This window comes from Serinus canaria, chromosome 13 (assembly GCF_022539315.1).
Source record: "Serinus canaria isolate serCan28SL12 chromosome 13, serCan2020, whole genome shotgun sequence".
Lineage (NCBI taxonomy): Eukaryota > Metazoa > Chordata > Aves > Passeriformes > Fringillidae > Serinus > Serinus canaria.
Window position 1 is genome coordinate 4,285,081 of NC_066327.1, and position 17,097 is coordinate 4,302,177.

At 47.2% G+C, this 17,097-nt stretch overlaps 1 protein-coding gene across 4 annotated transcripts in view; it reads left to right on the forward strand.

Moving 5' to 3' along the window:
• The window catches only part of SLIT3 (slit guidance ligand 3), a 526,251-nt gene that overhangs the window by 492,564 nt on the left and 16,590 nt on the right, over positions 1–17,097 (forward strand). For all 4 annotated transcript variants that reach the window (XM_030229266.2, XM_050979618.1, XM_050979619.1 and 1 more), the window contains 3 exons: positions 1,513–1,650; positions 7,209–7,449; positions 9,385–9,515. In XM_030229266.2, the coding sequence (XP_030085126.1) occupies positions 1,513–1,650; positions 7,209–7,449; positions 9,385–9,515 (510 nt within the window). The remainder of the gene's footprint in view (positions 1–1,512; positions 1,651–7,208; positions 7,450–9,384; positions 9,516–17,097) is intronic.

The window sequence follows — 17,097 nt, forward strand, 5'->3', positions numbered from 1 at the left end:
GCCCCTACCCCTGCCCAGGGACAGCCCAGCTGAACACGCTGTGCCTCATTTCCTCTGGAGCTCACATTCTCTGTGCCTGGGCTGGGTGGCTGCTGTCATCCTGCAGCCTCTCCTGGCCACTGGCACTCACAGGACACTGCTGATCCTGCAGTGTCACCCAGCTCAGCCCGGGGAGCAGCCAGGAGCCACCTGCTGTCACTGGGGACAGCAGCCAGCACAAGGATGCTGCCTGGGAAGCGGAGGTGTTGTTTCCTCATCACTCCTGTGTGTCCCGTCCCTCTCAAGAGGTTTTCCACAAGGTTCCTCCTGCCTTTACCCCACCAGCCTGCTGGCAGGGAGGTGGAGGAGGAGGAGGAGGAGGAGGAGGAGGAGGCCAGCAGAATAGACTGATGGAGCTGTAGCCCCTCTCCTGATGCCACATCCTCAGCTCTGTAATGTCTCTCCTCTTCCAGCTCTCAGTGACTAGCACGTTGGGTCCAACCACAGGCTCTAGCAAGAGCACAAACCTCTCTTTTAGTGCTGAAATTCTCTGCAGTTCTTCCCCTGGTTTGCTTGAAGTGGTATGCCTTTTGTTTTCCAGATGTGCAACATCCAGCTGGGAGGACTAAAATGTTTTATGGACTAAAGAGTGTTCATGACCAACCATTGTCTACAGTATAGATTCAAAAAAAGGCTGCTCAGCAATCCCAAAAGATCTGATCCAAGTCAGAGACTTTGGGATGCATTTTCTATTGTCAGGGTATAAACTTCTGCAAGACTTATTTATAAATAGAAATGCTGATGCAGCCTTCATAGAGCAGACTTGAAAACTGTATGAAATGAAACCAACAGGCAATGTCTGCAGGTCTGGGTACACCCCACTGTGCTCCATCCCACGGTGTCACCCCACAGCAGAAGGTGCAGTGTCACCATGGCAAAGGACACACTGCAAAGACAGCTTTCCACTGCTGCAGCAGCATTTTGCCCTGCCAATGAATGGAAAGCAGGTGGTGGTCTCAAAACTTGGTCTTTCTCTCTGAATTCACTGAGGTTTATAGCTTGTTTACAGCTGGTTTCCATCTGAAAGGTGAACCCTTCCTGTGCTCCATGAAGCTGCACAGGGCCAAGCTCAGACACCCAGCAGTGTGCAGGCACTGGCAAGATCACACTCTGAGGCATCAGAGGCACTGCCCTTGCAGAATATTGCCCCTTATTCTGTCAGGTTAGGGAGGGGATTGTCACCATGGCACACCTGGGACTCTGCTGGGTGAGCACCCCTCTCACACACTCGGCTGAGGAGAAGCTGTAGTGGTGGTGCTTTGCTCCAGTGGAATTTCAGCAGATTGCAGAGCCTCAAATGCAGCCAGCCAGGAAGGACCGGAGCCTTTCAGATGGCAGGAGCTGTGCTTGGTGCTGCCGGCAATAATGGCAAACCTCTCCCCACCCCAAACCCGACGGGTGCTAGGCTGCCTGAGCGAGCTGCCGGTGTGAGAGCCGACAGGAGCCATTAACAGGGATGCTGCTGCCTTTCAGATGCGAGTGCTTGCCGGGCTACAGCGGCAAACACTGTGAAGTGGATGATGATGACTGCCTGGGCCACAAGTGCCGGCACGGAGCCGCCTGCGTGGATGCGGTCAATGGCTACACCTGCGTGTGCCCGCAGGGCTTCAGGTACGGCAGCGCTCACTCCGAGCCCCCCATCCTCACCAGCCTCTCCCAGCACTGATCTCCCATCCCCATCAGCCTCTAACCCAGCACTGATCTCCCATCCCCATCAGCCTCTAACCCAGCACTGATCTCCATCCCCACCAGCCTCTAACCCAGCACTGATCTCCCATCCCATCAGCCTCTAACCCAGCACTGATCTCCCATCCCATCAGCCTCTAACCCAGCACTGATCTCCCATCCCACCAGCCTCTCCCAGCACTGATCTCCCATCCCATCAGCCTCTAACCCAGCACTGATCTCCCATCCCCACCAGCCTCTAACCCAGCACTGATCTCCCATCACCACCAGCCTCTCCCAGCACTGATCTCCCATCCCCATCAGCCTCTCCCAGCACTGATCTGACATCCCCCTGTGAATGGGTGCCTCAAGTCCTGTCCCTGCTTAAAAGGAGGTTTTAACAAGTTAACTGGCTATTTTTGGTTGGAAAGCAACGATTTTGGGGCAGTGCTGTGTGAGTGTGCCTGCCCCAGCCATCCCTGCCAACACACTGAGCACACCACCTAACACACTCACCTGAGTTATATGGAGATAAACCCTGCATGTGCAGAGTGAAAAAAGGATAATAAAATTGTGTTTATGAACCCTCCCAACTGGCTGCAAGGAAAACGTGAGTCTGAAGATTTTGTGGCAGTGTCTCTGTGCCTCTTGGACGAGCTCAGTATGATTCAGGCTGTAAATTTCCAGCCTCTCATTCTGACAGCTGCCAATATATCTGACTCCTGGAAATCTCTGTCTGTCAAAGATAAGTGTGCTCCTCGAAATGGATTCACTAATCATTGCCTGGGGCAGGATACTGGCTTCCTTCCAGCTAAACCTTTTCTGTGTTTGAAATACACACATGAGACAAAGAAGGAGTACCTGAAAAGATCAGTCTTGACAAAGCAGAAGTTGCATGAACACTTATAAATCATCTTCTCTGCTTTGTATCTGCAACTGTTTTCATTCTTCTTGCTTTCATCCTTGCTGGTTTGGGGTTTTTGCCTTCCCTCTCAACACACGTTTCTGTTGCAAAGCAGACAGCCTTCCCTGAGCAGGCATTGATATATAACATGATGTCAGCCCATGGTTTCACAGAATCAGACTTGTTATTTACAAGGTATCAGATATCCTCTGAATTTCAAATTCATACCCTTCTCTCCATGTTTCACTCTCTGCTTCAGTCCCTTTGATGGCCTTAGGGATCCTGCAGATTGGTGACTGGTGAGGCTAACGTGCCTGTGGGATGGAAATCCTCAGTGTTATCTAATTGTTAGAGCTGAGAAATGGGTTGCAAATGGGAGTCAAGGCTAACTCCAGCCTGTCATCAGATGGGTCTGACTGGGAGACTTTTGCTGCAGGTCCTCTGATTTTCTAAGGCAGTGATGAATGTGAGGGTTTTTTTCTGGAAAAGCAGAGTGACAGTGTTTGTCAGAGACATTCTGAGTTGGCACAGCTGGATGCAGCAGCAGGGCTAGGTGGGAGGTTGGTCTGGGCCCTTCCCAGGTACCAAAGAGCTCTACTGGTGATTTAGGCAGTGCCCCTGGTTGTCTGGTCTCACACCAGGGGCATCAAGAGCAGAACCTGGAACAGTCCAGTCTTCTCTCTTGATCAGATGAGAGGCTCTCACTCCACTAACAGTCCTCCAAGTAGAGGAAGCAAGCCCCAAACTCAACTACCAGCTCAGACAGCACTTCTCAGCCCAAAGCAGCCATGGGCAAGCAAAGTAATTCCACTGCCTATCAACAGCACAGCTGGGATTAACTTGAGTTCTCCTGTTTGCTTTCTTTTTTTTTCCACTGGTCCATGCCACTTCCCTAAATTTCCTGTGCAAGATGCAAGGAAGACAAGGGTCTCTGGGGAGGAAAACCTCACACTGAGCACTACTACACTCCCTCTGCCAAGGCAGACAGCAAGATGGAGCCCCACGTGTTCTCCATGCAGAACAGTCCCTGATCTTGTTTGATTTCAGGATTAAAATTCTGCTAACAAAATATGATCTCATTATTCCTCCCATGACTCAAGCCTTTTGTAGTTTAAAGGCCTGCTGCTCTGAGGGGGGTTGTGAGGTTTGGGCTTTTTCCTGTTAAGATTACAAATGCAAATATGGTGATTGACAGAGTTCAGCCTTCTGATGTTCAGGATTGCAGACTCCCCTGTCCTCCCAGCTGCCTTGGGCACGGTGATGTGTGGCAAGGAGATAACTGTGCACGTGTTTGAAGGCTGCAAGTGTTGATGAAAAGGAGAAAACACGAGGGGTGGTCCAACAAAGGTAACTAGGAAACCTTAAATGATGATCAATAAAGTTTTTTGGCTAAGTGTCAGGAATCATTTCCCAGCAGTGAGTTTGCAGAGTGCCCTCCCAATTATCCAGAGCTTATGCTGTTGTAATAAAAGCACAGACCTGTAATGATTTTATGGCTGTCACTATGCTGTGTGTAAAAGCCATTTGGAGCCACACATTAAAGAGATGTTAAAACTTCCATCCTCACACAGCTGAACAAATGGCACTTGGGTAATTCTGAGCAGTGTAGGTAGGGCCTCATGCACAGTGAGGCTCTCATGACAGCCCCAAAAATCAGTAGTGCCACCATGCACACACTCACTCTCCTCTTTCATCACTTCCCATTCACTGGTCAGGTGGAGCTGTGCTCCTTGCAGCACCTTTCCTTAGCACTCACCAGCTTCTCCCAGCTGCAGAATCTGCTTTCCTCCTGAAAAGTTTTCAGTGTTTTTTTCCCAAAATAGCACTCATTTGCCCCCTGCAGATGAAAACATTTTAGAGAATTTGCGAGCCCCACTGAATAAACCCCGAGTTCTCAAAGCTTCCCTCCAGCAATCAGCCTCACAGTAGTGCTGCCTGATAAATGCTGCTCTGGTGGGGAAGCAGACATTATCTGCAGAGCCTGATGGAAGCACTGCTCCTCTGTGCTGCAGATGCTTCTGAGCTCTCCACTGGGACAGATTGCTGCAAGGAACTCACAGTGATTATTTAAATAAATGAGATTCTACCAGGCAGAATGGACTTGGCCAAGCTATGGAAGTCAGGCTGTGTTCCACATTCCACTGCTGGGGAAATAAATCCCATTAATTAATTCTAAATATATACTTATAAAAAATGTTTAAGTTTAGAAAGGAAAGGGCCTTGACAGACCTGTCACTAATGTAAGTTCTAGGTGCCAGTGTCAGGAGAGGTGCCCTGGTCAAGCCACACACCAGCAGGGTTTCACAGCAAGCAAGGGTGTGCAGGAGCCATACCAGGAGCTTGAAGAATCTTTCAGAGCAGCACTAAGCACAGACACTCTGGCTTCTTCCAACATTTGCTTTCTGTTAGTGGAGGCAGTTGTGGGTCACATGGATTTTTTATTATGATTATTTTTAACCTCCAAAAAATTAAAATTATATGCACTGATTTTCCTTCTGTTTCCTGCTTGCTGCCAAAGACAAAACAAAACAATGGGCATTAGGTAGAAGGGAGCTCACAGGCTGGGTTAGCAGTGCTCTGTGCTGTGGTACCTCTGGAAAGGGGTTCCCTTGTGTGCAGAGTAGACTCAAATCACAGATGTAGGATGGGGAGGTCTCAGGTTTGGGCTTTAATGGCTCACAGACTTCACTGGGCACCTCTGCAGGGCACAGTTTGGGTGGAAGCTGTTTCAGCCAGGCTGCAGTGCCTTGCAGAGCTGAAGAACCAGGGCAGAGGGCAGTTCAGGCTGCTCTCAGTGTCTGCACTGCCTTGTTCACACCCAGCTCAGGATCCCTGCCAGCCTCAGCTGGGCTCCTGTCACAGCAGGCAGCAGGCACTCGGTGGCTGGATCTCAGAGCCACTGCCTCAAAGAATAATGGCACTGATGCCCCAGGAATTCATATTTTTCAGATCCTGCACTGCTTTAGTGTATAACTCTAAAACTCCATGGCCTGTCAGCTGCTGCTCTCCCATTTCACTGAGATAAACAATTCCTCTCTAGGCCTGGAACTCAGGGACACCTGATTGTCTCAGGCCCCAGAGATGTAAACAACAGTGAATTGGGGGGGATAACTTGGAGTAAATGACTTCATTACCCGAAGATGTAACTGGAGGATTAACCCCTGAGATGTAAATTAACCAAACTTATAATTACCTGAAAAATTCATGACCATCATCCCACCTGGGTCACCAGAAACTGATGCCTTGGAGTTGTTAGGAAAATTAATCCACAAACACCAGAGGTTTGTGTCCAAAAAGGAGAAAGAGGAGTCCTTTCTGGCTTTATTCAAATAAAGGGTGAGGCCATGGGGCATTCCCCTGAGGTCTCTCACATTTTTGGAGGACACAGCCTACTTTTTATCTTAATTTCCTGGCCACATTTCCCTCTCTCTTTCCCCACTGGCTGAGGTACTTGAGAGGTACAGACTTCCTGATAAGCCTGATACCAAAGATTCCCCTCTAATGTATAACTCTCTCTTTTAAATTTTAATTCTTATGGAATTTGGGGCATTTTCTTCCCCATTGCTTCTTTCATCTTTCAATGTCTAATTTCATTTATCATCAAACATAAAGTTTATTTGTAAAAGCAAATATCATTTTCCATTCATCAATCAGTGAAATCCTTCCCATTGTTTCTTTTATCTCCCAGTGCTGGTTTCATCTACCAGCAGACCCACAGCTTGTTTGTAAAGACAAATCCTCTCTTCCTCTCAGAGTGGCCACCTAAAACAGAGGTGGTGTGTGGTGTTTCACCCCAGGGACACTTTTGGCCATGGCTGGGTGGTGTTTCACCCCAGGGACACTTTTGGCCATGGCTGGGTGGTGTTTCACCCCACAGACACTTTTGGCCATGGCTGGGTGGTGTTTCACCCCACAGACACTTTTGGCTGGCTGGGTGCTGTAGTTGGGCACGTGGGGACAAGTCCAGGCCTGCAGGAGCTCTGGTGGTGGCAGGATGGAGCCTCCTCTCATGAGAGGGTCTGCTCCTTGGGTTTTCCTCTGCCAGAGAAGCTTTAGGCCATGGGGAAGGGAAGGAGTCAGTTCTGATGGAGGGTTTGGATCCAGAGCTTTGTTCTGGCCCACAGCCTCTGAACCCAGCCCCAGCTCCAACAGAATTCCCTGTCCATGTGGTTGCTGCTCCTTTTAACCCCAGGGAGAGGGCAGGGAAGGGGCAGGGAGCCACCAGCCAGGGACAGGAGGGGAGGTCTCAAGGGACAGAGGACACCTGGATGGCCCAATTCCCCCCAGGGGTAGAGGGCATCCTTTGAACCTGCCAGTCACTGGAGCCCTTCTGGAATGCCAGGACTGACAGACAGTGCTGGGAGGGGAAAGGAGAGGTGACTGACACACCGGGGAGGGAATCTTCAGAGGAGGGACCCGAGGTTCTGAGGTAAACCCTGAAATCACAACACAACACGAGTATTTATTAAAGACCTCCTGCTTTTTATTCCCTTAATTCTGTCCAGCCTCTGTTTTCGGCAGCCACTCCAAGGCATCAGCAGCAGCTGGAATAAAACCAATGAAGTGCTGGTGACTGAGGGTGTTTCCCTTGCCTTTGCAGTGGCCTGTTGTGCGAGACACCCCCTCCCATGGTGCTGCTGCAGACGAGCCCCTGTGACAATTACGAGTGCCAGCACGGCGCGCAGTGCATCGTGGCGCAGCACGAGCCCGTGTGCCGCTGCCTGGCCGGCTTCGCGGGGCAGCGCTGCGAGAAGCTCATCACCGTCAACTTCGTGGGCAAGGACTCCTACGTGGAGCTGCCCTCCGCCAAGATCCGCCCCCAGGCCAACATCTCCCTGCAGGTTTGTCAGAGCACAGGCTGGGCTGGGGGAAATTGGTGTTTGTGGGTGATGGCAGTGGTGCTGTGTGCTCCTGTAATGGGAGAAAAATGCATTTTCTGGTCTGCTGTTGTGCAAACCCAGGGCACCACAGGGAATATTTTTCTGTCTGCTCTGGGGTGCCCTGACACCCAGGGGAGCACTGGCTTTGACCCTCATTCATGGAGAAAGTTTCCCAGACTTCAGCTTAGACTGGAATCCACAAAAGTGTGCAATAGATTTTTAGAGAGCAGTGCAGGTGTGTCACTGGGTGAGAAATTGAGGGTTTGATATTTTTAGTATGTTGTGGATGGAAGCAAGATGGAGGGCACAGGGTGTCATCCTGGGCCTCTTCTTCATTCTGCTTCTTGCTCCTTCTTTGTGGGTTTGGGTGGCATTTTGTAACTGGGCAGAAAAGTCCCCACTGCAGCTCTGTAGGATCAGTTATTGGGTTAAAAGGGAAAATAATCCAGGTGTCAGTTCTTAATGGGATAGTTTAGTCTTAAAAGCCCTTGTAGCAAGAGATTGTTGGCCATTTTGTACCTTCTAATGAAGGGCTGCAGAACCAGAGAAACCCAAAACTGGTACCAACTGTAAAGTTTCAGTTTCTGGTGAATTTTCTCCTTGTAATCATTCCAATTAATCAGTTTCTTTGTTGATATATGACTGTACCAAGACAGTCAGTGAATGAGTGTGGCTGTGACAGCCTGGCCAGAGAGAGAGAAAGCTACATAAGCTTTCCCAGAATCAGCTCAGGAGACTTTAGGGAGCTGGAGACAAACAATGATAGCCAATTATTAAAAACAACCTGCAGGTGGGGTTTCTCTAATATCCATTTTCTTGTTATTCTCAGAAGATTGTTTACAAATGGGTGTCTTGTTAATTAGCCAGTCAGGTGAAATGTATTGATTAAATGACCAGTCAGGTCTATCTGCATTGGACCAGGGTATAAAAGAAGCAGTTTCAGTAAGGACAGAGTGTTTGTGCTGCTTCTGTCTGTCTTTGTGTCATTTGTGACTTAACAGTGATAAATGTGCAACTGTAGGGTTAGACTGCCTCAAAGAGAAGCAGGAGGGCTGAACTCTTCTATGGGGTGAATATTTTTAAGGAAGTTCTTACTTGTATCAGTAGTACCTACACAACCACAAAAAAGCACAAATGCCTAAGGTAAGCTGTAGAGTAGTTTGATCTTCAGACACTTGGTTTTTGAGAATATGAAATCCACAGGTTCAATTCACTATTCACAAGAAAGAAAAGCAAATGTACAAGTGAAATCCATGCATAGAGACATTTAACCTGTAGCATGCATGTGTCTCATGCTGATGGAACAGGGGCTGTTGGCCAGAGTCCTGGAAGAGTTTGTGAGCCACTTGTCTGCTCTAAAATCAGTGAAATGTGAAGGAGTGACTGAGGCACCAGTGTACCTTTGTGGGCACACGTGCTGCCTCCAGAAACTCTCCCCACTCTGATTCCCAGACTGGCAGCACAACCAGGGATGACTCAGGAGTGCTCTGTGTCTTCCTGCTGATTCTTCCTACAGCACTGTGTTTCATCCTGTACAACTTGGTGTTCGGTGTCATGGTGCTTCTTAAAACAGGCTGCTCTGAGGGGCCTCTCTGGACAATATTTTACTTATTCAGCAGGCAGAAGGCCTGGGATTTTGGTACAGGCCTAAGGTTCAGAAGAGAACTGAAGACTGGTTCTCATGTGAAATGGGAAGTTGACCTTTGTGTGTGGACCCACCCAAGGGCACCAAGACCTTTCTGTGCCTCCTGGCTCTTGCCCTCATTGCCCTCATAGATATGATGTATTAAAGCATATTTGAATTGCATGTATGATTTTGGTTTGATTTTCAAAACAGGTTTATTCCTTTTATGAACCATTCTCAAGCAACCTTACGTGGTTATGAATGTTTCACAGGTAGCCACGGACAAGGACAATGGCATCTTACTGTACAAAGGGGACAATGATCCTTTGGCTCTGGAGCTGTACCAAGGCCACGTCAGGCTCATCTATGACACCCTGAGCTCCCCACCCACCACAGTGTACAGGTAAGAGGCTGAGCTCTGCCAAGACAGTTGACTTCCAAAACTGGTGGAGGAGAGGTAGGATTTTTCTAAGCAATGTGCATTGCAGAGAAACCTTTCATTTTACTTCTGAGTATCTCTTTTATGCATGTAATTAGATGAGAAAGTCAGAATAAAGACTTGGCTAGAGGCTGCATGGGTAAATATTGACATTTATTGGCAATACCAGTGAATGCTGTGTTCTCCTGTAATTGTAGAAAAATGCATTTTCTAATCTACTGTCAAGTTTCAGTTTCTGGTGAATTTTGTCCTTGAAGTAGTTCCAATTAATCAGATTCTTTGTTGATATCTAGCATTAAGTGACTGCACCAAGACAGAACAGTGAATGAGCAATTGCAAGGTTAGACTGCCTCAAATAGAAGGATGAGGGCTGAACTCTTTTATGGGGTGAACATTTTTTAGGGAATCCTTGCCTGTATCAGTAGTACCCACACAACCACAAAAAAGAACAAATTACAAAGCTAAATTATAGAATAGTTTGACCTTCAGACACCTGGCTTTTGAGGATATAAAATCCACAGGTTTAATTCACTATTCACAAGAAAGAAATTAAATGTACAAGTGAAATCCACGCATAGAGACATTTCTGTAGGAAGGAGGGATGTGCTGCCCTTTTCCTCCACGGTTCCTTCCGCATCCCTCTCCCCTGGTTGTTATTTTCAAGCCCAGTTTGCTCTGAGCACAGATGCAGCAGTGACCACAGAGCCCTTTGGGCTGAGCACAGACTCCTGGCCCTGTGTGAGCAGCAGGGGACAGGATGGATGTCACCACGCATCACCCACCTCCTACTCTTCCCAGAAAGTTTTCTCAGCACTTGCTAACACTTGAGCCTCCCAGGGAATTTTCTTTAGGGAAATGGTGACATTTTTAAGAGAATGAAAACATTCTTTCTGTATTAAAGCAAAGTGGAAGATACCAATGCAGACGTGCTGCCAGGAAGAGCACTGTCTTGGCCCCTGTAGGAATGAAGGAAGTAGTTTGCCCATGGTTTCCACCAGCTGGATGGATAGGTGTGAAAAACATCTCTGTGTGTGGCTGCTGATCCTAATTGATCAGCTGTGAGGCTGATAAACAGTTGGATGCTGCTAATTAGGACAGAGGCAAAGCTCAGTTTGTGTCAGGGGTGACAGGTCCCTGTGGATGTTTGCTGGCCATGCTCACCATGGTAGAGTGGGGACAGGAGCTGCTGCCACCAGCACCCAAACAACTCTCCATGGATCTGCTGCCCTCTGGCAGAGCCTGGGGTGATGGGTGCAGTGCCCTCCTCATCCCACCCTTCCCAGGGATCAGGGAGGAGGGCTCCATTCACTCTGACACCTCATTACCATGAGATTAATGGCCTGTTCACTCCATTCTGTGCACCGTGGTCTGCTGAGATGGGAAAGAAGCTGCTTAATACGGTGCCCTTTCTGAAATGTCACCCTAATCTTTTATTAGTTTAAGGAGTGGAGCAAAATAGGATTAGCATGGAGCTCGATGGGAAAAGATTAGGTTGATTGAGAAAAACTGCAGCTAAAGAATGTCAGAAAGGGCCTCTAAATAGATTAAAAGTCTCGTTTTCCTTAAAGGCTGAAGAAGGAGCAGGAAAACCTGCTTGTCCCCTTGCAAACATAGGATTTAAGGGTAGAAGGCATAAGTGGATCAGGTTTGACCTCTCTGTTTGACTTTTAGCTAAGGCATGTGCTCTGTTTGGCCTAACACATGACTTCCAGCTTGGCACAGAGTTTTGACAGGAAAACACCAAATAACAGAAAATCCCCCATTTCCTTTTAGCTTGGACAATGGTCAATTATTTCCATTATCCAGGCATTGGCCATCATTTCTAAGTTGTGTCACTAATACCTTCTGGATTGTTTAGAGGCTTTCTCAAGGGAAATTAAAGTCTACTTATACCTGGACCTGATTCCCATGAGTTTTATCTGGACTTTTATTTGCATTTTCTCCTAATCTGCATTTTGATGAAATGAATTCTGGTTCAGTGTGATGCATTTTATCACACCCTGAAGAATTTGGGGAACTCCTTTCTTCAACTTCTACAATTTTCGTTTGTCATTGAAAACAAGGTTGCCAGGAGAACCTGTAACATCCTGACCTCACCTTTGGTAAAACACTTTGCCTTCCCTACTGCCTTGTCCCTGCTGTCTTGTTTAGACACCTCATTTCAGTTCCAATCTCAGCAAAAGGGAACTGTTTGCCTTTGCAAAGCTCTGTTGAAAGACTGTGAGATAAATTTTCACAGTCAGTATCAGTCCTGCTCCCCTCCAAAGCAGTCCACTTTTTGGACTAGATGAGCAGGGCTTTGGCTCTTGGTTTTTCCCCAGAAGAGTCTGCCAGAAGAGGAGGAGGCCTTAAAATGCTGCCTGGTGGGAGCTGTGCCAGCTACAGCTGCAGGAAATCTGTCACTGACCTGGTCCTGGGCTGTAACTGAGATGTTTTGCTGGCTATTTCAGGTACTCCCAGGATGGGATGTGGGAAGTCATTGGCAAGCCACATGATCTGTAATTCCTCATCAGAGTCTCCATGATAAGATTTATTAATAGTACTTACAAACAGTAAAATTAGCAAAGTACTTGGCTAGTACAGGTGATATCCTGCAGGGATGAGATAAAAGCTGTTGTTTGGGAAGCCAGCAGTGAGTCAGTCACGTTTGGTGGTGTTTTTCCATGGTATTCCACAAGGATGAAGCAGTCCCTGTGCCCCAGCCCCCTGTGCCCCAGCTGGGGGAAGGTTTGCAGCAGACACAGGGGCTGTGCTGCAGAGCTGCTGTGGGCATTGCAGGGCAGGGATGTGCCACAGGAAGGGACTGCCAGGAAAGAGATTTTTAACTCCTCTGGGAAGGCAGAGTGTCCCTGGCTACCAGAGGGAACCTGTTCCTGTATTTTAGTCACTCCTCTGAGCAGATTGAACCAGAATTGCTTCACAAAGTCAGTCTGGAAAAGCCCAAGATAATTGGCTGTACATTCAGGTTTGCTCAACCTGTGTTTGTCCCTGTGGTAGTTTGAATAGAAAGGTTAAAGTTGACATTGGGCTTCTCTTTCATTCTAGTCAGGTAAAGGTCAGCACATGTCCAGTGGAAATGACTACCTAAAATTCCCTGTCATTTGTCATCAAGTTAGAGAGAAATACAAGTTAATGCAGTAATATAACACAATGCAATGTCAGAACTCACCCTTTAAAAGAAAATCTGACTGATCTTTTACTAGAACCTGTCACTTGTGAGCTGCAGAAAAATGGTTTCTTGGATGTCAGAGTAAAGCTCTTACAGAAGAACCATTTTTGAAACAGGATTCCAGGTTATTGTTTCTTTTATTCTCTTTAATGGACAAATGAGTACAGGAATATTTTTCTGAATGCTTTATTGCCCTCCTGGTTTCTGCACTGCTCAGAGTTACTCTTCCATGCCATGACAGTGCTTGGTGCCACTCCAACAGTGAGTTCTTGAAATGAAGTAAATCTTTTACACAGATGCTGTACCTTAATTTAAAGATGCCAACCAGTAAGGAACGTGCTGCTTTTACTTACTACCACAATCCAATTGTTACAAGTTTGAATTAACAAAGAGCAGTTAATTCCATAGTTCCAGCATCCAGCCATTGACACTGCTCTCTGTTTAACTGCATTCTATAGGGAGAACTCTCTATTTTCAGGTTTTTTTCCCACATCTGTTCCTTGAGCCAGAGATAAGACCTTACTTGTAAACTTTTCTCCGATAGATTTTATGCTGCCATGCAGTCCTATTGATTTGGATGCTGAAATAATCCTTCCTAATACAAATGGAAAACAGAACTTTGACACAAACTGCTGATGTAATTCCCTGCAGAGTTCCCAGATTGCCATGTTGCACACAGACTGTCATATCTGGTAAAGAGCAAGATGCAGGCGTTGTTGGTGTAAAATCATATGTTTTCATGCAAGATTCCTGACAGCAGTGAAAAAGGAGGCAGTTAGGAAAAGATAAGAATGAATTATATTTGTCTTTCTGTAGAGACTACACCCAAATTACATTATAATTCCTTTTAAAAGTATCCTTGCATAATCTGCTTTCAAAAATGCTACATCATTAGAAATATTCCTTGTAGATTGTATCACGCAGTTCTCATGGTCTGGCTGACTCTTGCAGAGCGTAGATGGATGTTCTTGTGGTTAAAGCAAAAGGCCTGAAATAAAGGGGAGCTTACATTCCTGCTGTATCTGCTTCACATGTGATGACTGCAAAACGACAAATTAAATCTGGTTCCCTGTGCACACTAAAAAGTAGAGAAAAGGGTGAATAATAGAAAAAGTTTTTCAGAAATGTGCTGCAGGTCTCTGCAGGGTGAGGTTCCTGCTCCCCTGTCCCTCCTGGCTGTGGAAGAGGACAAGGTTGTTATGTTGGTGGCATCTGCAAAATTCTGTGTCCTTCCCCCCCCCTCAGGCTCTGCCCGTGGCTCTGGAGCCTGGGAGCTGCTGGAACTCAGTGTCCAGCACTGTCCCTGGCCAGGCCACTGCTGAAGGGATGTGCTGCTCCCCAAGAACTGCGGTCCTCTACTCAAATTTCTGCTGGTGCTGAAGTTGAACGATTGCTTTGGTGGTAAAGCATCCACACCTTCCACAGAGAGGGATTTTGTGCCATTGTCTCTTTAGCTGGAATTGCTTATCCGCAGAAAAGCCTGGGAGGCTTCACCATTAATTCTCTGCCTTCTGGGGAGGAATGTGCTGGAGGAGTGAGAACATTAATTATTCTTAGGATCATTATTAGAGCTTGTCAAACTCAGTTTTTGGCAAAAGTGTCTGCAGAGTGCACTGCATGACTGCTCCTGTTCTTCCTGACACCTTCACAGTCTGCAGCCCATGCTGTGCCCATCCCTGGTGGGATGCCTGTTTGATACTCTGGATGGGCTCTAAATGGGCTGTTTTTCAGTCATTTCTGGGAGGCATCACTGAGCTCTTTACAATTCTGCATATTTGTAATTAATTTCATTCTATCACACACTCTTATTTTTTCAGGTACCCCTTAGGGATTCTGTATCAAATGTAATGAAAGAAACTGGCATTAGTCTCTGACCTGCATAGGAAAAATTGTAAAATTTGAATGTACTTGTACATCTTGCATGAGTCAAGGCAAAGGACAGCTGAGTTATTTTTTTACCTTTATAAAGGGCTCTGGATTACTTAAATTGGGAAAAAATGGCAAGTGTATGAGTCTTGTCAAGCTAGAAACATTGCTTTTCCCTGGTTTTTCTTGGATTTTTTTTTTTGCAGTAGGACAGTGAAAATGTAAGGTCAAGACCTTAAAATATCATTTAACATTTATCATTAAGTTCAGAATCAAATATTTGCTTTCATGAAATACAGAAACTTTTTCTTGCTGAGCTGAAGCTTAGGAAGGGTAAAGTTTTGTCCTTCAGGCTGCTGAAGAACTTAGCAGGCAAAATCTTGTTAAGCTTAATTAATTTTTTTCTTTGTAAATCTGTCCAGTATCTCTTGCAAGAATGGCAGTTTCTCATCTCCTCTCCCTCTGAGAACCCAGCTCATTCATTCAGTTCAATGTCCAAGTACCCAGAAGCTGCTGCAGACCCTCACTTCATGTCTCACACCTGTATAGGGTGTTTCTGGGTGAGCTTTCACCAGAAGAAAGCAAAACCTTTCCCAAAGGGAGCCAGTGCTGGGCTGTCTGTGGTACCAGGTGTGGTTAGGAATGGGTCATCTAAAGCCACTTGTTCTGGGTAGTGACAAAAATAAGAGCTACATTCTCTGAGTCCCAGGACATCTTATTCAGGGGCCCAGATCTGGAGCTGTGGGTCTAAGCTGCACTCAGGCAAGCCCTGTCAGCAGAGGCCAGGCTGGGAAAAGGTTGCAAATACATTTTAAAGGCATTTTCCTGCTATACCATAGGTTGTTGGTCCAGTAGTGCATTGCCAAAGTTGGTTAATACTGATTGCATCAGAGGAAAGCTGAAGTGTTTTCATAATAGACAGTGAAGGAATAAACCTAATCATAGTCAAAATGACTTTATAAACTTCCTGTGCACTAATGACTGGCTCATGTCTTGAATTGTGAGGGGTTTTGCCTTACAACAACATGTAGCAAGCTAATATGTTTATTTTTTCCTGCCTGTAAATTTCTTGTGAACATGATGAGTAACACAAAGTTTAGATGTGTGCCATGTGTGGTAGATTCATATCCCATCCATCCCACGTGCTGAGCTGGCTCTGGATGCAATCGAGGCAGCCTCTGTTGGAAGCAGCACACACAGACAGACCTGGAGCTGAGGGGCAGGAGGGGTCTGTGCCTGGTTATTTCAGTGCTTCCTCCCAGGGTGGAATGGCACCCCCAGCTCAGCAGCATGCCCCAGTGCTAGGGGCAAAGAGAGCATGGCAGCTGCTCTGGTGGCTCTCAAACACAATGGGTTTGGTCATTTCTGTGGAAGGAGAGGATCCAGCTGTAGGTGTGTTGCTATAGGTGAGGTGGAAACAATTTCTAAATAGAGATTACTTCTTTTTTCTTGGGATTTAGCCTCCAATTTCAGGTAAAGCCCATCATTCTCTGTCAATCTGGCTGGATGCCCTGTTAATTGTACTCTGTAGTGGCCCTGCTCCCTGCTGCTAACAGGCAGATACCTGCATATTTTCCAGTGCTAACAGGCAGATACCTGCATATTTTCCAGAGCTGAAAAGGGAATAGGTGGTGCAAAGTATTGCCTGATGTAACAACTCTGTGAAGGCACCTGGTGGATTTTCTCATCAGAACCTGTGGTTTGATAACCAGCTGAATGGCAGAGCTGTTTTTCTAGAAGGTGACCCCATGCACCCTGCTCTGTTCCAAGGCCTGGTGTGGCCAGGGGCTGTGTCACAGCCTGTCCTGGTGTGTGACACTCAGCTGTACCCCCACACTGCTGGGGAGGACGTGGCACTGAGAGTGCCACCACCCTGCTGCTGTGCCAGGGCCTGCCTTCCCCTCTGCTTTCTGCAGTGCCATTTTCTTCAGGACACCAGATTTCACACTGACCCACCAGCACTGCAGAATCTCTGACTGATTCTCTTTTTGCACTCTGTATTTTGTGGGTTTGTTCTTTTGTCTGATGCATGTCCCTGTGGGGACACCAGGACACAGCAGTTTGTGACACCACTGTGTGCAGTGAGGAGCCAAGGCATCCTGGTGGAGAGGGTGGGCAGGGAGCAGTGCTCTGATCTGTCACTCAGGAGAGGCCTTGGACTTGAGGAGTGCATTCCCCCTGCTTTTACTGCCATGGCGCTTGCTTCAAAAGATTCTCAGCAGGATGATGTATCCAGCTCTGCTGGGTGCAAGTGCAGGAGACAGCAGCTCCTGCTCCCAGCAGCTCCTGCTCCCAGCAATTTCTGCTCCCAGCAGCTCCTGCTCCCAGCAGTGGGGCTGGAGGGATCTGTGGGACCTCACCCAGGTCTCTGAGAACCCACTGCAAACAAGCAATGTTTGCCCTGGCTGGATGTCTGACCCGTTTATGAATCATCCCAGGGAAAGGGGTCAGGATTGTGTTAATTGCATGTTGAAGGGGTGTAAAAAAGGTCCTTGCTTTTCCCTTAGAAGG